General features: G+C 36.9%; 1 protein-coding gene across 1 annotated transcript in view; it reads left to right on the forward strand.

The window, feature by feature from the left end:
• LOC150102758 (uncharacterized) overlaps positions 1 to 22842 on the forward strand; it is a 174695-nt gene extending 151853 nt beyond the window's left edge. Inside the window, exon 7 of the mRNA XM_090399294.1 lies at positions 22466 to 22842. Coding sequence (XP_090255420.1) covers positions 22466 to 22654 — 189 coding nt within the window. The 3' untranslated portion in view covers positions 22655 to 22842. The remainder of the gene's footprint in view (positions 1 to 22465) is intronic.
• The last annotated feature ends 929 nt before the right edge of the window (positions 22843 to 23771 follow it).

Consider the following 23771-nt stretch of genomic DNA (forward strand, 5'->3'; position numbering starts at 1 on the left):
CAGAACAAGGGGCAGAACAAGAGGAGACTTATATACTTATAAAGTGTCTTATATACCCCCATAAACACTTTCTCTTTATGTTTATAACATATCCCCTCTTTTTTGAATGTCAACCAACTTCTGTAACTCACAAACTCTCAGTCTATCCTCACAGGAAGCATTTCACAGGCCAGTCACCATCTTAGTCAATTGCCTGTGGATCCTCCCTACTGCTTCCTCATCCCCAAGAAACCCATTTGACCAGATCTGAGCACATTAATCCAGATGTAGATATACGGAGGAATAACAAGTTTCTTGTCTCTACTTGTTACTGTGTTCTTCAATAGCTAAGTAATCCTGTGAGCTACAAGGGCAACCTAAGTAACATGCCCTCTCAACTTCAACTCGCTATCAGTTACCATCACCCAAAACCCATTCAGTTTCATCTATTTCCTGGAGTATAGATCCATCAGTGTGGTACAAAGCATGTAATCTGTTTATCCCAAAAATGCATAACTTTCCATTTCTCCGCATTAAACTGAAACCCATTATCTTTTGCCCATACTGATTGTAGGATGATTTAAATCATCCTACAAGCTCTCCACATTGCATTGATTAACTATTACTGTGCCCAATTTTGCATCATCAGTAGACAACTGAATGTTTCCCTTCAGATTACTTCCTATATAATTTATGCACAAAATAAATAGTAATGGTCCTAGCACAAGACCTTGCAGCAAACCACTAGTCACTTGCATTCTTCTGAATTCTGCTCCTCCATATGCCACTTTGTGATATCTTTCCATCAGTCACCCTCATATTCATATAACCAGTGTCATATCCATCTCCATTTGTTCAAATTTGTGTAACAGAGTTCCATGTGTTATTTTATTAAATGTCTTTGCAAAATCCAACAGAATCATTATGTAGCCATTCCCTTTATCCAACTATTAATGAAATGAAAGTACAGATATTTCATACTGAAAATAACAGCACATCATCAGTGCATAGAAACAAGCAAATAAAAAAATGGGAATTCAAGGTACATACAGCAGTCAGTGGTTTACCAATTAAAAACTGTTGCTGCGTGCTAGAAATTAATACATCAAACTATTTTTGATAGTTAAATAAAACGAGAATTTCCCAAACTTTTTAACTTTCTTTGAATTTATAGAATCAGGATATTTCAGCTGGAAAAACAAGATCTATAGACAAGTTGAAGGCACTACCATGCGTAGCCCTCTGTCTCCACCTTTGGCAAATTATTTTCTGAACCATCTGGAAGATACCTTGTTCTCATTCATTCATCCCCAACCCTCTCATTGGTTTCGCTATGTTGATGATGTTTTTGCTGTTTGGTCTCATTCTGAAAATGAACTTATAACTTTCCTATAGCTCATCAGTAGCCTTCATCTACATATTCAATTCACCATGGAAAAAGAAAAAGCTGGTAGGTTACCATTCTTGGACATCCTTATGCACACAGCCTCTGGTAATTTATCAACCAGTGTTTATTTAAAACCTACTTTTACTGGTAGATACATTCATCAAAGTCTGCTCATGACACCCCTCAAAAAATTGGTGTTATCAAGTCTTTAATTAATAGAGCACATACTGTGTGTTTCCCTCAAGCTTACAACAAGAATTTCTCACTATCAAACCTTTAATGGAATTTAATGACTACAATCAACAGACTGCAGGGTTCCAATTCCTTATATTTCTGGTATCTCTTAACCTGTTCATAGAATTTTGAAGAAGTATCACCTTATTCCCACATATTTTCCTATTAACAAAATTTCTCGTCTGTTGCCATCAAAGACAAACTGTCACCTCCATCATTCGCTGGCATTTATCAGATATCTTGTGAATTAATCTGACATACGTTGGGCAGACAGGCCATTCTATGGAAAAAAGAATTAATGAACATCAGTATTATATTGAATACATAAAACCTCAAAAGTCTGGTCTGGTACAACATAGTATTGACACCAAACACAGTATCTAGTGGGATGAAGCTCATCTTCTCTGTAGAAGCAGTCTTAAATAAGAATGCATTTTCAAAGAAAGTTGCAAAGCTCTTTTATATCGGCCAAATCTGAATTGGAATGATTGTCTTTCTTTCTCTCTCTATCTCCCCAAAAGTTTAGGAGATTCTCATTTTATGAGATCTCCTAAACTTATGTAACCATCAAAAATAGTTTTAATAATATCATTTATTAATATATTAATTTCTAACATGTGGCAACAGTTTTTAATTAGTAAACACCGATTGTTGTATGTACCTTGTATTCTGATTTCTTCTATTTGCTTGTTCTACGCACTGATAATGTACTGTTATTTTCAGTACGAAATATCTGTACTTTTATTTCTTTAAAGTTAATTACTGTGGTTAATTGCGTAATTTGTTGTTTAAAAGATAACGGGTGCCATTTTAATGTAAAAAAGTGTAAAGTTATGCATTCTGGGATGAAAAGATTACAAGCTGTGTACCACATTAATGAAACTGTACTGTATTGTATTAACATACAATATGTGGCCATCTTAGTAATATGTCCCCTGAACTCTATACATCAAGAGGATATACTGCTAACGTAGCCAAAGTCTATAGGATTATTTGGATATCGAGGGACACATTAATAAACAGAGATAAGGAGATTGTCATTACTGTTTATAAGGTCTCAATTCCTCCACATCTGTATTACTGTACTCAGGTGTGGGTTTCATGGAAATAAGAAATTGGTGGAGAGGATCAAGGAGCGAGTCACCAAGATTGTGTGCAGTGCTTTTTATGACAACATGTTGAGGGTTTGTGGGTTGCAAACGTTTGCTGATAGGATATGATAAAAACATTTTGTTACTAAAAATGTATTACAGAATTGATGCAGAGGAAATATTTCAGAAATATTCTTCTGGATTCGTTTACCTTCTTAGATAGTGATAAATGAATAGAATAGTTGTCTGAGTATGCTTTTGTTTATCACCGTTTAAGGAGAAGTACAGCAGATACTGCATGGATAGTTTCAGTTTTTCTGCTTCAAGCCTTTGGACTCCAGGGAGGTACCCATTCAATAATAATAAATACCAGTTTATGAAATGTGGGGAAAATAGGTTGACAAAGTGCAGGCAATGATTAGGATACATCTCACATAAGCAATATACAACTGTATTTCAGGAGTTGCATGAATAATAGAATAGTAATAAAGTAGATCAATAGTAAAATTAGGCAAGCAGTGTGGTGAAAAGAAAGTGTTATGAAAAAAAGATACAAGACAATTTGTAGTGATCAATTGCACGAGGAGTGCAATTATCCTGTTAGTTCTACTTTTCTGTTGATATTTTTTATATTGATGATACTTATCTTCATTTCAGCTTAGATTGCATTTACTTCAATAGCTGACTTTTCACTGTTCACCCTAATTCTTATACAAAAACTGAGGGGGGGGGGGCAATATCTTGACCATACATAAAGAAAAAACGAAAACAGAAAAAAAAGCATAACTCAGAGGAAAAGGAAGAAAAAAAAACATGAAAAGTATATTATGTAAAAGTGATGCTAGTCTTGTTATATTGTTCACAAATGAGTGGCACTGGCAATAGGCATGCAAATGAACCATGGCATAAAAGTAAGCATTTTGGAGTGTTTTTTTCGTTTCTTGTCTGGAGTGAGAACAGTATGTTTTGGGATAGCAGAATTTTTAGATATGGCTGCAGGACATCATTTAACTTATGAATTTAGGTGGTGAGCCATCATTAGACTAGAGATTGACCAAAGTCAGGCAGAGGCGGTAAATGGTTGCATGTGTGTTGCTCTATGGTTCACAGACTGTAGAATCAATTTCAACAGTCATGAACAACATCCCAGAGATACAGTGAAAGGAAGATCATGGGCTATGACCTCAGTGGGTAACTGATATCTCTGATTATCTGCTTGCCAAAAAAGAAGTGCCACTCCAAAATGGTTACAATCTGAAGTTGAATAGGCTACAAGAACATTGGCGTCTGCTTCCACTGTGTTGCAGAAGGCTTTACAAAAGTGGGCTGTATGCTAGGTGACTAGTAGTTTGTGTGTCCCTATCCCCAGACCACAGGAAAGAACATTTCAACTGGACCAAGTTCCACATCAATTGTGCCCAAGACCAATGAGGATCAGTATTGTTTACAGATGAGTCTTGATTTCCTTTACAAAACAATACTAGGCATACTCTGATCTGGAGAGAACCAGAAACATGTTGTCATCCCTGTTATATCTGTGAATGGGACACTTATTGTGAAGGCAATGTGATTGTTTGGAGAGGTATCTCATTGGGTGGATGTGTTGACCTGTATGTGCTCCCTAGCGGAACCAGAATGCTGCAACTTATAGAGATGGGTCCTGGACCCTCCTATGTTCATCCTTATGCAGGTGTGATAAGAGAGACATTTATCTCTAAAAAACGTAATGCTCATCCTCATCGAGTGAAGCTTGCAGACCAATGTCTTAAAGAAGAAACTATTGTACATATGGACTGACCAGCCAGGTCTCCTGATCTTAATCCTAGTGAGCATGATTGGGCTGCTCTAGGGAGACATGTTACTGTTCTTAACCCCCCCCCCCCCCCAAAAAAAAAAAAAAAAACTTGATGGGCTTATGAGAGCTTTGGTGATTATTACTAAGCTCCTGGACATCATTATAAACAGTATGAAATATTATTGTAAGCATACTGCTGTGAGGGATGACTGCATTACTTATTGGAAAATTTGAACAATCTTATTTTCACCTCTTGTTTTTGACGTTATATGTCAAACAAGTGTATATAAAGGAAAAAAAAAATATGTGTCATATATATTGTTAAGAAGATTTTCAGACAATATTTCCAAGGATAAAAAGAAAATATTTTGTAAAACCAGATATTAACAAAGGTAATAGTGAGGATACACTTGATAATATCTGGATAGCTTTTTTTTTTCTTGTGAGAAATATGAAAAATTGAAATTTTATGAGGAGTGAAGTTAACAAAAAGTATATTTAGGCAGATGAAAATTAAAGAGTGGAGATATTAGTATTATGAAAGAAAGGTCAAAGAAGGTTGGAGAGGCTTAGCATAAAATTGAAACAACGTGCCATATTGTCATATCATATATATGTGTGTGTGTATACACACACACACACGCACAGTGGATTCTGATTAATTGGGACACATCAGAACTAGAAGAACACTTTGTCCCAATTATGCAAAATTTTATGGAAAAAGCTAAAATATCACAAAGAGTTAAAATGTTTAGAAATAGACAAACTATCAGTATACCTTTTGTTAAGAATGTTTTTATTTTAAAAACTAAATGTACACAATCAGTATCCCTCAAGAGGTTAATTATACATAAGTATCGATCAAAGAAGCACATTTTTCTTAACATTAAAAAAAAAAAAAATCAGCTAACGCCTATGTTGTTCCCGTATAGGGAGTAGGCGAGGCCATTTACCCTACTAACTTTTGGAGACTGATTGGGCAGTTCAATCTCCACTGGTAGCTAATCAGAGAGATAGCTGGCCCAAGGCTATCACTGATTCATCGGTATGCAGTGAAGAAGGCGGCAAGCTAGTGCCGCCATCTCATGGTCTCTAACCCTAACACAATATTTTTAATGTCTGAAAATAGTGTGGGTTCTACGGTCGATTTTCTTGAGTTTACGGAAGAAAAAACCTGCTAGCCCGTGCCAGAGATCGACTAACTCGGGAACCGGCCGAAAAAAGGCTTAGAAAAAGTTCCTCTAGTCGGCAACTAGATTTGAACCACAAAATCCTTTCTTCGTGCAGTCAACCGCTGTAGAGTGCAAACGCCACTTCTACTGAGCGACACAGGATCTCTCTTAACATTTGTTTTGAAGAAATTCCTTTCTAGACTGCAACCGAACAAAATCAGCACAGATATCTAATTCAGATCAAGGACTGCCTTTCTTGTCTTCTTACATAGAGTGGCATAACAATTCAACGATAAATTTCCTGGCTTCCTGGTTAGTTACTTGATCGTGTTCAGGTGTTTCATTCTTCTGGAATTTTTAGGTGTTTTGCTGCAGTTTGTTCCACAATCACATTCTCAGAATCTTCATTTTCATTGTAACATTGGCTATAGTCAATGCATAAAACTCTTCGCAGTTTCTGACATGTTGCAGTACCAAAATGATTTCATTTTCATTTTCATTATCAGTCATATCTGGCATTTCCTGATTATCAAATTATTTAAGGAATTCACAACATATAATGGAATATAAATTAAAATAGACTTTAATAAATGCTTCCTGTATTTCAGCAACGTCACGTTGCCATCTTCATGGGAACATATAACTATGACACGTGCACACAGGCACTACAAAAAGCAAATGAGGTAGAAGAGAGAAAACTAATGTTGTTCCTAAAGTCCTGATGGTGCCCCCTAGCACCAAATTTGTTGAGGTTTGGAACATTTTTCAGAGCTGAGGCAGATTCTATGAATAATCTTTCATCCTTAAACTTACTGCAGTGTATTATTGTGGCTTTCTTCCAACGTATTCTGTGGTGGGTATCCAGACCATAGTCTGCAAGCCCAGAGTGGCTGTACTGGTACGATGTAGTCTTTGTGTTCAGAAATTCGGATATTCACTGTCCTGCCAGTTTGGGCAAAGTAGGACAGTTTACAGCTGCAAGGGACCTGGTATACCCCAGGAAGGTCTAGGGGAAGTGGTTGGTCACCTTCCAAACCATATCGCTAACAATATCAGACTGGATGTAGCTGGTGTTCTCACCGAAGTAAGAGCACCAAAAACCAACATATCCAAAAGCGAATATAAATCTCTACAAGAAATGAAGAAAAATAAAGAAATAGTAATTACCAAAGTGGATAAGGGAAACGCCACTGTGGTTCTCAACCAAATGGACTACACAGGTAAGCTTAATGCTTTATTATTAGATCGGGTGACCTACCTCCCTAATGAATATAATCCCACCAACTCACAAATTAGAAAACTCCACAGGCTCCTTAAGAAAGTCATTTCTTGGCCTGTAGAAGTTACCAACAAACTAAAACCTTTCAACTCTAGATCCCCCCGAATATATGGACTTCCAAAAATACATAAAGAAAATGTGCCATTACGTCCCATAGTGGATGGTATTGATTGATTGGTTGGTTGGTTTATAGTTTATTTGGTACAAAAACTACAAAGGTCATACCATACTAAAGGTTATAACATTAGCATTTACAGAAAAATAGTTTCTCAAAGCAGCATCTCTAGGTAAACAGAACTGCTGCAGAGGGCACAGCAACACACAAGGTCAGAGGTTATTACAGTAGTGCAAAAATAGTTAGCAATATAAGTTAATACATAATATATGAAACACTAAGCCAAGGAATGCAGTATCTACATATATGTAAGATTATAATAGATGCATTTATAGCAGTACAAAAATAGGCAAAAAGGGATTATTATACAATATACATGGATGAAAATTAAATTTAGCAATGCAGTAGAAACAGAATTTAGAATACATATAAACAGAATTTCTAGAAAGTACACAAATAGGTAAGATGTCCTACAGCACTACATGATTATTCAAAAAATAAAGTAGTAAATAAGATGCATACACAAAATGCATGTTAAGTGATGCAATATCTACATATAAACAAAATTACTGCAGAAGTTTCAGCAGTACATAAATAGATAATTATAGGTTAACATATGTATATACAAAACAAGTCAAGGAAAGCATTGTCTACATCTAGTAAGATTATAACAAACATTATTATACTAATAAAAGGAATTATTATACAGCATTGATGCATAAAATTTAAGTTTAGCATTATGGTATTTACATATTAACAAAATTACAGCAGGGTGATACAAATATACAAAATCAAGGCCTATGGTAATACATAATTGGTCAGATTTAACCTAATGAATAATATGTATGTATAAAAGTTAAGTTAAGCAAAAAAGTATTTACATATAAACAAATTTATGGTCAAATGTGTTTGTACAAATTAATTCTTTCTAAAAAATTAAAAACATCATGCAATTTGCCTGAGTCTGCTAGCATTTCCCTGCGTGTATATGGCTTGGTTAGATAGGTGAAAATTTCATTCCTCTCTCTCTCTCGTGTAAATTTTTGACAGTCTACCAGAATATGATGAATAGTGAGATGTGTGTTGCATTTTTCACATATGGGAGGGTCATCAGCTCTCAGTAAATGAGAATGAGTAAGGTGACCGTGATCTATGCGGAGCCTAGCAAGGACAATCTCTTCCCTTCTCTTTGTATGTTGACTAGAATGGCAGCGTTTAATTTCAGGTTTAATGTTATATAATTTGTTTGTTGATGTTTCTTGCCATGTTAACTCCCACTGAGCAATTAGCTTTGATCTTATAAGTTGTCTGTATATGGAACTGTGAAATAGTATGTGGAGAAGGTATGGGCTGATTTAGCAGCTGCATCTGCAGCCTCATTTCCTTTGATTCCGATGTGGCTGGGAATCCAGCAGAACTGAACATCGAAATTAAGGATTTTCATTTTGTGAAGCAGGTATAGCACTTCATAAAGTACTGGATGAGGATTATACATAGGAGAAGAGATAGCCTGTAAAGAGCTCAATGAGTCTGTATAAATTATACACTTTTGGTAGCAGTTTTCTTTTATATGCACAAGTGCAAGCTGAATGGCATGTAACTCTGCTGTATAATTACTGCAGTCAGGTGGGATCTGATTTGAGATAATAATGTCAGGAAACATAGCAGCACAGCCAACAGAGATGTTAGTTCTTGAACCATCAGTATACATGGGTAAGAAATCAGCATGTGCTGCTCTGTGTGCATTAAACAATTGCAGGTAGATGGATGATGGGGTATAAGATTTCTGTAGCTGACAAAGTGAGAGGTTGCAGGATGGTGTGCAAACCTGCCATGGAGGAATGCTGTAATGTTTAGTGTAGCTAATGTTGTCAACATTTATACTAACAGCTTGCATAGTTTCTTTAATACGCATACCAAAAGGATGTATAGCAGTTTGATGTGTGTGATATTGAGCTTACCAATGCAGAGAGAAGATACTATTCCATGTAGGGTGATCTGGGAGAGATTTTATTTTTAGGGCGTAATTAAGAGACAGTTGTTTTCGTCGAAGTGATAGAGCTGGTTCATTTGCTTCTACATAGAGGCTTGGAGTGGGTGAGGTGCGAAAGGCACCAGTAGCTATCCATATACCCTGATGATGGATGGAATCCAACCATCGTAGGTTACTCTGTCTTGCCGAACCATAGACTTGGGACCCATAATCCAGCTTTGTATGTATGAGTGCACGATAAAGATGGAGCAATGAATCTCGATCAGCACCCCACTCAGTAGAGGATAGAGAGCGAAGGAGGTTCAAAGTTCTTTTGCACTTTTCTCTTAGTTGACGAATGTGTGCTAGAAATGTGAGTTTTCTGTCAAAAATGAGTCCCAAGAACTTGGTTTCTGTAGTTACTGGAATAACAGTAGGTCCCATTTTTAGTTCAGGATCTGGGTGATGAGTGCGTTTTTGACAGAAGTGTATGCAGATACTTTTTTCTGTTGAAAACCTAAACCCATTATTAAGAACCCACAGAGAGACATGATCAATTGCTTGCTGAAGTTGTCTTTTAATTACCCTCATGTTACGCAAGTGACAGTAAATTGTGAAGTCATCAACATATAGAGCATTGTCTACAGTGGGAGGAAGCTGTTCAATGATTGAGTTGATTTTAATAGCAAAAAGGGTTACACTTAAGACAGAGCCTTGGGGAACACCTTGTTCTTGACGATATGGTTGAGATAGCGTACTTCCTACGCTGACTTGGAAAGTTCGCTTGAACAGAAAGTTTTTAATAAATATAGGGAGGTGTCCTTTGAGACCTAGGTTATAGAGGTCTTTTAATATGCCATATCTCCAGGTTGTGTCATAAGCTTTTTCCATGTCAAAAAAAAAAAAAACAGAGACAAGATGTTCTCGCTTCAGAAATGCATCTCTTATACATCGATGTCTACGGAAACCACATTGTGTATTAAAAAGAAGACTGTTGCTTTCTAAGTACCAGAGAAGTCTGGCATTAACCATTTTCTCTAGTATCTTACAAAGACAGCTAGTCAGAGCATGGGTCGATAATTATTTGCTTGTGTTGGATCTTTTCCTGGTTTCGGGATAGCAATGACAATTGACTTATGCCAAGAATTTGGAAACTCTTCCTCTTCAAGTATTCTATTGTATAATAAGAGAAGAAGATGATGGTAGATGTTTTATCATTTCATAATGGATGTTATCAGGTCCTGCTGCACTAAGGTGAGATTGTAGGAGAGCTCTTTTTGGTTCCTCCTTGATAAATGGCTGATTATATGGCTGAAGAATGTTGGTAGAAAAATTAAGCCTTTGTTTCTCTTGCTGCTCTTTCAGCATTAAAAATTCTGGAAAATATGAAGCTGTTGCTGAGATTTTAGCAAAAGTTTCTCCTAAAGTATCTGAAATAGCTTTGGGATCAGCAAGAACACTTCCATTATATTCTGGAAAATATGAAGCTGTTGCTGAGATTTTAGCAAAAGTTTCTCCTAAAGTATCTGAAATAGCTTTGGGATCAGCAAGAACACTTCCATTATAGTCTAAGTGGACAAACAATGTGTACTATATCTGCCTTTCATTTTCCGGATTTTATCCCATACAATTTTTGGACTGGTCATTTGATTAATTGATGTAGTAAATTGGATCCATGATTGTTTTTGACTCTGACGTCTTACAAAACTTGCTCTGGCTCGAGCACGCTGGAAAGTTATTAAATTTGATGTAGTGGGGTATCTATGAAATATGCTCCATGCTCTGTGTTGATCTTTTTTGGCTGCCTGACATTCTGGGTTTCACCAAGGCTTTGGATAGACTGGAAATTGAGATGATGTTTTTGGAATGGAGGGTTGTTGCTGCCTGGGCAATGCATTCTGTTACATATTTTACAGCTTCATTGATAGGTGTTTGACTGATGGCATCAGCATTAAATTTTGCAAAATGAGAGAAAGTGTTCCAGTCAGCCTGGTTCATTTTCCATACAGGTATCCGTGTGGGTGAACATGGTTCCTGTGAAGACATTGTACAAAGAACAGGAAAGTGATCACTTCCATATATGTTCTCTTCAACGTCCCACATGAGCAGTGGAAGAATGGAAGGGTTACAGATTGTAAGATCAATTGCAGAATATGAGCAGGTAGGCATATGGAAGAAAGTATTGAGTTTATTATTTAGAAGGGAAAGGTTATTATTATCAAGAATTTTTTCAATGCTTCGTCCTCGTCTATTAGTGTTGGCACTACCCCATAGAGTATTGTGACCATTAAAGTCACCCATCAAAAGTATGGGTTCAGGCAATTGCGAGATAAGGTTATCAAGATCAATTTCATTTAACTCAGCATTTGGTGGTAAATAAATTGAACATACTGTAATAAGGAATCCCACAGAGAAGCAAATCGCTACCACTTCCAGAGAAGTATTAAGTTGGACCTGATGGAAAGGAGTATGACTGCCCACTAGGATAGCTACTCCTCCATGAGTAGGACCATCTCCAGTTCTATCCTTACGTACAACAGTGAAATTCCTAAAGGTATGGTCCTCATTGGGTTTTAAGTAAGTTTCCTGTAGACAGAAACAGAAAGGTTTGTGTTTCTGTAACAACATCTTGTTATAGTCAATATTCTGGCAGATCCCATGACAGTTCCATTGTAAAAATTTTCCTATTGTTTTGATTTTATTGACTTGTCTGGTTTTCGAGAGGTTGAGGGCTTACCTTTATCAGATTCATATTTATCCACTGTTTTAGGGAAGTATGGACAGCCAGTGTCCATCTCTTCCTCTGGTAGAGTATTTAAAACATCAAATGTGTTAGGGTCAGTTGGTATTCTTAGTTTGCTTTCAGTGAGTATTGAGGTATCCATTTTTTCTGTGCAAGTGTCTGGTGGTTTATCTTTGAGTGAAGCCTCCACCATAATTTTTTTGACAGATGAGTTTTCATTGAATGGGACCATTTTTGAAGTTGTCTCTGGAGTAAGGCCATAGGTCTTGTGATTAATGTGCTCAACAGAGAAGCACTTACGATTGTAAAGTTCAGATATGGTGAAATAGACATACATGTTTGAGTTGCTATTGGCACTTTTTTGTTACTTTTTCAGCATAAGAGGATTCGTAGAACAGGTGTGATGGTGGCTAGCTTTCTTTTTGCATCCTGATATGTAATGTTTTGTTCTGTTTTTATTTTTTGTATCTCTTTTTCATCTTTCCATTTCTGACATGCACGAGAGTATGCTGGATGATCTCCCTGACAGTTGACACATTTGGCTTTTTTTTCACAGCAAGATTTATTTTCATGTTCTTTAGTATCACATCGAACACAGGTAGTAGAACCACGACAGGCAGTTTGGGCATGTCCATACCTTTGACATTTAAAGCATCTCAGCGGGTTAGTGATATATATTCTAACAGGACAGCTGAGATATCCTGCTTTTACAGATGTCAGAGGCCGAGGCGTATCAAAGTAAGGATGATGTTTTTGGTTGAGACCAGGCGACCATCCCTGCATATCAGGATGTGCCTCACACCCGTCACTCCTTGATCTTTAAGCTCTGAACATATCAACTCATCAGGAACCTCAAGGAGATCCCATTCTGATATCACTCCTCTACTGGAATTGAGTGTTCTGTGAGGTGTTACTGCAATTTGTATTCCACTCATTGTCGTTGCTCTCAGTAGTGTCTCAGAATGTTGTTTGCACATTGTTTCCATGAGAATATCACCAGAACGCAATTTCTTGACAGTTTTGGGAGATCCTGCCAGTCCTAAACCTTTTTGGACAAAGAAGGGTGACATTTTCCCAATTGGTTTTTCACCTGTTGCATGAATGATTAAAAAGGTTGGTACATTTTTGTTAGTATCTGATATCTTTTGTTTCTTACTTCTGTTCCCATATGCTGTGTCTGTATTATCAGTACTGGTTGGGACTTTGTTAGGGTCCCTGAAATATTTGAGGATGAAGAATTCATATTTTAAGGAATTTTTAATTCGGTGCCAAAGCTCCCCACCACGGAGCAACACATGGACACCCACTACCTGGCAAGCAAAAAATGCGCTCAGGAGTGGAACGCCAGGGCTACCCTGGACGCTATACCGGCACTGCAGCAGGTCTAGGATCCCGACCCTGGACCATGGGGCGAGAGACTTACTGCAACACCATTGATCCTGGCTGGGCCAAAGTAGTGCAAGACTACCAGGATCCCCACCTTTCTGGATGTCCACGGGTCGCACGCACGGCAAACACGGCAGCAGGGTGTTGGATCCCAGTGATGGTGGTCTGGAAAAAGGATAGTGAAAAAGACTCAGGAGAAGTAGAGCAAAGAATATGGGAAGAAAAGCAAAGAAAAAGAGGAAGAATGAAAAGGGCCAGTACCATCACTGGGAGGTCCCTCCACCATGAACAGGTGCCCCACATGGAGACGATGGTATTGATTCCCCCACATACAAATTAGCTAAACATTTAGCCAAAGCACTCACACACTATACTGGTCACACATAAAAATCTCAGCCCACTTCAAAGCCAGTATAGAAAAACCTCTCGCTCCAACATACTGACATAATGGTCAGTTTTGACGTCTCTTCCCTATTCACAAATGTCCCACTCAAGGAAACCTTAGAGCTCATACAAGCCAAATTTCCTCCCAAAATCTCAGCCGTATTTCAGTTCACAACAATGAACTCAGGCTATTTCGTTTGGCAAGGAAACTTCTACAAACAGATAGCGGGGACAGCCATGGGTTCACCACTCTCCCCACCCTTGGCCAACTTCTTAATGGAGACTTTTGAATAGAAAGCCTTAAATTCTTTCCCACAAAAAAACCTACTATATGGCTTCGCTATGTTGATGATGTGTTCACTATTTGGCCACATGGCTCAGATACACTCCACTCCTTCTTAACACACTTAAACAACCAACACCCCCAGAATCAAGTTCACCTTAGAAAAAGAGGAAAACAACAGCCTCCCTTTCGTAGACACACTAATTACTCACCAGCCTGAGGGAACCTTGGTTTTCTCAGTTTATAGAAACCCCACCCATACAGGCAGATACATTCACCAGCAATCCCCCCCCCCTCACACAACAATATGGGGTTATTAAAACACTATAGTATTCAACGCAAAATACGAGACTAATCTTCTTGAATGGCAGGCAGTCTCAAGTCGAGCGATGTGGGCAAATATCAGAATGGGGAATTGGACAATGAGACATATTTGTGTCTATGGTCCGACAGAAGGTTCTACTAAGGTAGAAGTGGAGGAATTTTTTGATGCTTTAGAAAAAGCAACTGACACAATGAAAAAGGAAAAGTTGGTCCTTGTTGGGGATCTAAATAGCAGAGTAGGAAATGATTGTCAGACATACAAAAATATTTTGGGAAAATTTGGAGAAAAGAGCAAAGCAAATAATAATGGCAATTACCTGTTGGATTTCTGCTCAGGACATAGACTGATTATTACTAACACCATGTTCCAACATAAAAATGTGCACAAATTCACATGGAGAGAAGAGGCTAGGAATAAGAAAAGTCTCATCGACTATGTTATTGTTGATAGTGATGTTTTCTCCCTGGTGCAGGACACAAGAGTGTACACAGGATTTTACAGAGGATTTGAAATTGGAAGCGATCACTGTTTAGTCTTGAGCAGGATAAAATTGAATTTCATATTGAAAAGAATAACATGTAAGAAAGTTTTAAAGCGAATAAAAGTTGAGCAGCTCTTAGATGTGAACTGTAGACTAAAATACACAAATATTATTGAAGGAAAAATGAAAGAATTTGAGAACAGGAACCAAACCTTGGAGATTCGGTCGATTCAGCTAGAGAGGCATGTGGTGAGGTTGTCTGCAAGGATAGAAAAGTCAGAACTCCATGGTGGACACAGGAAGTTAAAGAGGAAGTGAAGGAAAAGAAGAAAGCATATCAAAAGTTCCTGGCAAATAAGTCAGCTTTTGCTCTTAGAGAATACAGAGACAAATGTAAGGAAGCGAAACACTGTGTAAAACTAGCTAAACAAAAGCTATCGGAGGACTTTGGAAAGGACATAGAAAATAAATATCAAGAAGGTGGTAAGATATTCTGGAGGTTGTTGAAGAAGCTTAGAAATGGAGGAAAGAGTGCTGTAAAAGGAGTTAGCGATGATAAAAGTAACATGAAAACTGAGAAAAAGATATCCTTGAAGTATGGAGTAATTACTTCGAAAAATTGCTAAATGAAACAAGCAGTGATAGCACAGTGGTACAAAACACTCAACAGGCATACAGTCAGGAATACATATCCATACTTGAAGTAGAAAAAGCCATCAAAGGCTTGAAATGTGGAAAGGCAGCAGGAGTAGATGATATTCGACCAGAAATGCTGAGGTATGATGGTATAAAAGTCTTACAGTGGTTGCACTGCATAGTTCAGAAAGACTGGACAGAGGGACAAATTCCCGATTATTGGAGTAGAGCTCTAATAGTATCCATATATAAAAAAGGGAAATAAAACTGAATTTGAGAATTACAGAGGTATTTCCCTACTGAGTGTTCCTGGCAAGATCTATGCAAGTATACTTGAGAAAGGGTTGAGAAGAATTGTGGAAGAAAAGCTTGGTGAAGAACAAGCTGGATTCAGGCCAAATGGAGGCTGTCAGGATCAGTTATATGGTGTCAATGGGGCATTATATCAAGCAATACTTAGTCTGTATTTGAGTTGTAAGTTGGCAGTTAGAATTGAAGGAAGTACAGGAAGATGGTTTAATGTTAAATCTGGTGTGAGACAAGGATGTACATTATCCCCGTTGTTATTCATTATCTATATGGATCACATTATGAAGGAAAGTGGTATTAAACATGACATGAGAATTGGAGATGTTAATGTCAGCTCTTTGCTTTATGCAGACGATGTTATACTTCTAAATAAATCAGCTACAAGTTTGCAAGATTCCCTGACTAAATTGAATAACTGTTGTAATAGATATGGTATGAAGGTCAGCATTAAAAAGACAAAGACGATGAAAATAGGTAGAATTGTTGAAAATGTCAACTGTGTTGTGAATGGGGAACCTGTGGAACAATTAAAACATTTCAGCTACTTAGGCAATATTTTTAGTGAAGATGGTAAATTAAATACGGAAATAAACAACAGAATCAACAAAGCTTGTATGGTAGGAAGTCAATTGAATAAGAGAGAAATTAGTCGGAACACTAAATTAGCTGTATACAAGACAGTGTTCAAACCAGTTTTAACTTATGGATCTGAGAGCTGGGTCAGAAGTAAAACACTTGACCAAAGACTAGAGACCGCAGATATGAGGGTCATGAGAAAGATTAGAGGCGTGAACAGATGGCATCAATGGCAATATCATATTAAAAATGAGGATATTAGGAAAGAACTTGACATCGTCGGCATCCAGGAATGTGTTAATCTCAGGTGGTATGGTCACCTAAACAGAATGGGCGAGGAAAGATTAGTAAAACAAGTGTTCTCCGCTAGGTTGACAGGAAAACGACCCAGAGGAAGGCCAAGATATAGGTTGATTGATATGGTACAATGTGCCTTAGATGATAGAAATATATGATCTGATAATGATAATATTGGAGTCTTGACAAGTAACAGACTGATTTGGAGGAAAATTGTAGATAGGAAGTTAGTAATGATGTCAATTTTTCATGTAGTACTATCATATCCTGTACACCCCTTGAGGGTACATGTCAGGAATTTGATGATGATGATGATAACAGGACAAAACTAATGTGTTCAAAAGATAATGCCCTAACCACTGAACTAAATCATATCCTTAACACTTTCTTAGTCAATGGCTACAATCCCCAATAAATATTAAAACCAGTTAACTCCAATCCCCCCCTCCCCACCTTCACAATAAAGATAACTCTAAATTTATCACCATTCCCTACATCTGGGGCACCTCTAAAAAAATATGACCTGATCTCTTGTTACAAACCATATAAAAAATTGACATCCCTTATCCGCTCCACAAAAGACCAACCATTTCCCTTAGACCTTCCTGGGGTATACCAGGTCCTTTGCAGCTGTAAACTGTCCTACTTTGGCCAACCTGGCAGGACAGCGAATATCCGAATTTCTAAACACAAAGACTACATCCGATTTCACCAGTACAGCCACTCTGGGCTTGCAGATCATGCTATGGATTCCCGCCACAGCAAGTTTAAGTATTAAAGATTATTCATAGAATTTGCCTCGGCATCAGCCCAACGGCCAAGAATACCTAATATAGCCTGCTAGGGGGCACCATCAGGACGTTAGGAACAACATTAGTTTTTTCTCTTCTACCTCATTTGCTTTTTGTAGTGCCTGCATACACGTGTCATAGTTATATGTTCCCATGAAGATGGCAATAGGACGTTGCTGAAATATAGGAACTATTTATTAAAGTTTATTTTAATTTATATTCCGGTATGCATTGTGAATTTCTTAAATAATTTAATAATCATGTGTAGCTAACATATAAGCCTTTCTACAAGGATTACTGGCATTTCCTGGTCTGAATTCTTAAAATGACAATGAGCAAAGCAGTTTTTGAAATGTTTTGCTGTTTCTTCTGGCAACAAATTGTATTACCTTTAAAATGATAACCTTTGCACTGATTTCTTTGGCCATTGAAGATGACATTAGTAGATTTCTTCAATTGCTTCATGGATGTAGTGCACCAGCCTTGTGATACATCTTCAAATTTTTTATAATTCCCTTGTCCAGTTGCCATACCAAGAATGCGGTGTTAGCAGGGAGAAATTCAAGTTGTATTTTTTTCAAACAATTTAATTGAGGGTGTGCTGCACAATTGTAGAGATGATAACCTTTGCACTGATTTCTTTGGCCATTGAAGATGACATTAGTAGATTTCTTCAATTGCTTCATGGATGTAGTGCACCAGCCTTGTGATACATCTTCAAATTTTTTATAATTCCCTTGTCCAGTTGCCATACCAAGAATGCAGTGTTAGCAGGGAGAAATTCAAGTTGTATTTTTTTCAAACAATTTAATTGAGGGTGTGCTGCACAATTGTAGAGGAGCAGAAGAATTTTTCTTGAATTTTGTTGCAATTCTGCATCTCAGCTTATTAGCCATTTCTGAACAATTAGAAGTCATACATGCATTCTTCTTTTGATAATACAGAACTGGCAAACTGTCCATTCAAATCCCTTTAAAGCATCAAGGCATGGTGCTTTTTTCCAATAATCAACAGCTTCTGTTTGTCACTTCCTGACATGCTACAGCAGCACAACACGGTAATGTGATCCATTGCTTTTCTTGTTTTAACCTGACAGCGGTGCTAGTTTATAGCTTAGGGAACTCTCTGGTGTGGCATGGTAAAACAGATCTGTTTCTTCAGCATCATAGATTTCATAAGGACCAAATATTTGCAGCGATTTGGGTAGTTTAGTTGATTTTCACTGTTCAATACTTGCAGTATCAGCACTGTCCATCTCACCACGTGTCGCCTCAAATTTTATTTCATGTCTGATTTTCCATTGCGATAACCAACCATCAGTAGCTTTAAAGCTCACATGGCCCATCTTTTTAGCTAACTCTTCCAATTTGGTTTTCAACATTTGACCATTAACATACCATATTTACTTGAATATAACTTGCCCTCGTGTATACCTTGCACCCCCGATTTTACTTTACGAAAAAAGAAATTAAAGTTTCGCATATTGTTTGCACACAAAAAAATTTAAAAATTTTAAAAAATAGATAATGAACGTTGTTATGGTAGTTTCAGGTATTTTGGAATTTGGTTGAAGGTAGGTCGACAATCGTCGACCTGCCTTTGTCGTTGAGTTGCATGATCTTTTGTTAATACTGCACTAATCATATGCATAGCATATGGAAGCAACCAGTAGAGGAAATGTGGGAGTGAGGACATTGAATTCTTGATCTTGGGTTGCTTGGGGGTGGATTAAGATTAAGAGACCATCATTAGATCTGTTGTGGAACTGGATTTTGAGAGCTTGAGACGTGATTTCACCAGAAATAATTAATTTAATTACAGAAGCATTGTCGCTGAAAGATTCAAACATATCATGTGATGAAGCTGAGCAGCTAATCGTGTAAATAGTATTGATAATTAACATTTAAATGCATTCATTTTATAAATAATGTGACCAATTATAAATTATAATGAATACTGAGGATTTAATTGAAAAAGTTTAATTTCCAAAAACCCCGCACATATCTCTCACCATGATTTTTTAACTTTAATTTTGGAGAAAAAGTGCGAGTTATATTTGAGTAAATACAGTACATGCCTTGTCTAGTTACAATAGAGAACCATTGATTGAGAGCCTCCTCAACATATGGATCCTTGACTTCACACTTCCATTTTTGGGATTTTCCCTGTTGTCCATCACGTGATGCCCATTCTTGCAGCTTTCCAACTGGCCTAATAAATGTGTGATTGTAGATTTTGCAACACTAGTTATCTCTGCCAGCTGAGGATGACTGGTATTAGATGATTGGCTTTTTATTTTGTCATGTAAGACGATTTTATCTTTTTATCTGCTAATGTGAAATCTTTCCTTGACATCTTGGCAGAGGCCTTATAAAAACAAAAAAACTAATTAAATTGCTATACCGTTACACTTTTTTACTAAAAAATTAACACACACACACACACACACACACACACACACACACACACACACACACACACACACACACACACACACACACCTGTTTTAATCAAAAGTACACTACTTAGCAGTCACTGTAAGTAGAATCATTATACTATCAAAATACGCATGTCCTCTCTACTCTGTATCCCGGGTCTGACTGACAGCAACTCCCATTAAAGAGGCAAGGTGGCCTAAATAAGTTAAGCAACTTTGGATTATCACAATTTATTTCTGTTCTTCAATATTTGACCCAAATAAACAACTACCCCCAATAAACTAGAATCTACTGTGTGTACACACACACACACACTTCTTTCAATATATACATGCACTTCTTTCCATACACTGCATAGAAAGAAGTGTATGGACACCATAGTGTGAGGAACAAACAGCCATGGCACCCATTTTAATGAGATGTAGGACCTCCTTTTGCTGCGATGACTGCCACAATCCTGCGGGACATGTTTTCCACAAGCATATGTAGCGATCAATGGGCATTTTGGACCATTCTTTCTGTAGGCATGTAATGAGATCCTGGACTGTTGTGGGAAAGACGTACCTTTACTTTACCTGATGCTCCAGTTCATTCCATAGATGTTCAATGGAGTTGAGATCAGGGCTCTGTGGAGGCCATCCAAGTGCGGTGATGTTCATGTTCGCAAACTGCTCAGTTAAAGCAGTAGCCATATGACATGATGCATTGTCTTGCTGAAAGAGACAAAGTCATTTCCATAGAAACACCACAAAGTAGGAAACATAGAATTGTCCAGAATGTTCAGATTCCTGTCATAGTTCAACATTCGTGACACCTGAAGTCTGAGTTAAAACCAGGAAAACCAGACTATACTATCATGTCGTCACCTACAAATATCATAGTTGGGGTTACGCACCATGGTAAAAGATGTTCACCAGACATCTGCCATACCCACACTCATCCATCTGCTTGTTAGAGGGTGAGTATGATATGTCACAACATACACTGTACATGCTCTTTGCTACTCAAAACGAAACTGTAAGTTGGTTTGGGTAATGTGCGAACTTGCATATTGCAGTCCTACTATGGAAACCCAATGTTGTGACCCTCGGTTTTGAATGTTTTTTGTGCAGATTCGTGTTCCAGTCGATGCCTGGAACTTCGCATTGAGTGTGATGGTTGACACATGGTAGTCAAACCAAGAGCTTTCTAAATTGCATGATATTCAGGTTTATCATTTGCATTTCTGTTTGAATTATCAGTATTGATTAAGGCCTTCCTAAAAGTCATGTTATAATGTTTCATAAATTGAATCATATTTTCCTTTTACTGTACTATTAAAAATTAAATTTATGTGCCTGTGTTTAAGATTCTGATACTTAATTGTCATCTACATTGTAGATGACAATTAAATATGATAAAATTAAACACTGACAAGTAAATATTTTTAATAGCTCAGCAAAGCTGTTCTTCATTTAGACAGCATTTTGTTCACAAATATATACGTATTTGATTCTTTGCAAGTGTTACTTCTGTTAGAAGATGAAATCAGATTAAACAAAATAGTACAAATACTTAATTCTCATTCTATAGTATTTAATTAAAATAATTTCTGGTTAATTATTTAATAATTGCCGGCCTGGTTTACAGAGCTGTTAGTGTATCTGCTCTCCAGCCAAAAGGCTGCTGGTTCGAATCCTGCCGTGGGCATGGATGTTTGTGATTGTCTGTGGAAATAAAAAAAAATAAAATAAAATACCAGGATAGATGGCGTTGGTGTAGTTTCGGTCATTTGATGATTGAATGGTGAAGATGGAGTTGTAGATCAAGTGCCCTCCCTCGATGAGTCTCTGGACTCCCTGGAGGTGTCAAATAATAATAATAATATAACAATTTCCAGTGTTGCGATTCATGTTCTTTTATTGTATTGTTAAGAGTCAGAAACATCGCCATTACTAGAGCTTCTCTTTTTGCACATTTTAAAGGACAAAATCAAATTGAAAGCATTGTAAAAACTCAATTTTCCACAGAAACACTGATTTCAAAGCAGGAAGCATGAACACACACACACACACACACACACACACACACACACACACACACACACACACACACACACACACACACACTTTGTAAAATGCTTTGACTTTCTCTTGACAAAAGGAAAAAATTAAAAACATAATTTTATTCAAACACACTTGCAGAGAGAAATAAAATTATTCACATTCATGGATTAACTGATTTTTAAAGTGTACAATACATGAGTTTGTCACACTGAGCAAAAAGGTAAAGCAAAATTGGCACAAAAAAAATAATTTTCATTTCCTGCCAAAAGCATCACATCTTCAAGTGTCATAAGTGCAAACCAAGTGACTCATGGCTTGCACACAGGAAGTTCTGTGATCATGTTTCTTTATTAGTAAACACTGTAAACCCAGATCACTATATGATCTGTGGACTGCCCTCTATTGGTGTTAAAATTGCAAGAATGTTCCTATCAGGAAAACTCTTGTTTGGAAAGAAACTATGAAATAATTAAGCTTTTAATATAATTCAGTCTGAGTTATACTTCACAAGGAATTATATTCCTGTCTTTATCCTTTACCTAATCATAAACTACCAAAAGTTTGCACATGAAAATCACTTGGTGATTTTTTCTCACCAAGTGAAAAAACTTACTACTCTTTTCTTTGATTTCTTGCTTACTGACTTATTTTATTAACAGAAAAAACAGTTAAGGTAGGTTCTTCATTTAATTTCAGATAATGCTTATTTAAAATGAGGTTATCTGTTCTTTATTTTTATATTTGTAGAGTAACTACATGGGCCTAACAGAACAGCAGCTTGAAGAAATGCCAAAAGCTGAGATGGAACAAAAATTGTCACATGCTTATGATATACTGATAGACTCTGGTGCTCATTATGTCATTGATTCTGTAAAAGATCTTCCTGCCATTGTAACAAATATTAATAAGAAGCTTATGATGGGAGAAACACCTTAATTTCACTGAAAGTTTTTTTCCACATGTCAAGTCTGTCAACACAAAGAATGGTACTTAAGACTGATGCTGCCAGACCTTTAAAAATATGTAATATGTTATATATAGAAAACAAAAGCTTTGTAAAAACATCTTATGCTCTAAAGATTAATTGGTATAAAAGCACATAGAATAAATGGAATAAATATTTAGGGCTCATGTTTTTTCAGTCACTATGTAATCATCAGTGTACAGAAAAATAATACTGAGCAAAAAAGTAAAGCAAAATTGGCACAAAAAAATAAAATTTAAAGTCAACTGCCTTTTAGAGCAGTTGAAAGGCAACTATTATTATTTAATATGTATTATTGTTCAGATGCAGTATAGGTGGGGGTTACTTGGGTAGCTTATTTCCTATTAACTACTCTTTAATATTTTCAGAATTATCTGAAAATGACTGCAAACATTTGTTTTAGACCTTTAGTAATAAATAATAACACAAATTATCCACACCAGCAGCCTGTTGACTGACCTGTTGACCATTTTACTTTCATTCCATTATCGTTTGTTGTCCTCTATGAATTATTTATAATGAGTGCTGTGATAAAAAAATCCCACCAGTTGTGAGATTAGTGGTGTGTTATGTTTTTATTACACAACAACAACAACAGTGCTGCAGAAATTCACTGACCACTGTGTAAGGTTTACAGGAATATAACGAGTGACGTTAAGGTTTAGCAATAGTGTCCTTTCCACTAAATCATCTGTCACCACAATTGGCTGGCCATTGCGCTGTTTATTGTGAATATTGTTACACCCTCTTTTAAACAAACACACCACACATGTTGGGACTGTAAACTTTACACAACCTGTCAGTGAATTTCTGGAGTAGTATTATTTTCTGCGACAAAAACTGTATCGCAACTTCACAACTGGCAGGATTTTCATCACAGAACTAATTATAAATTATTCATAGAAGACAACAAATGATAATGGAAGGAAAGTAAAACGATCAACGATAGCTAACTAATGAATCACTCTATGCTATCACACATGATCTCCCCCCCCCCCCATATCTTATTTGGCAGTAAATTCTGAATGGACCTTACTTTCTGGATGTGCCTCGTAGTTTTTCATGATT

The sequence above is a fragment of the Typopeltis vanoorti genome, chromosome 10 (assembly GCF_054136105.1).
Source record: "Typopeltis vanoorti isolate ZY-2024b chromosome 10, IOZ_Tvanoo_1.0, whole genome shotgun sequence".
NCBI classification, from domain to species: Eukaryota; Metazoa; Arthropoda; class Arachnida; order Uropygi; family Thelyphonidae; genus Typopeltis; species Typopeltis vanoorti.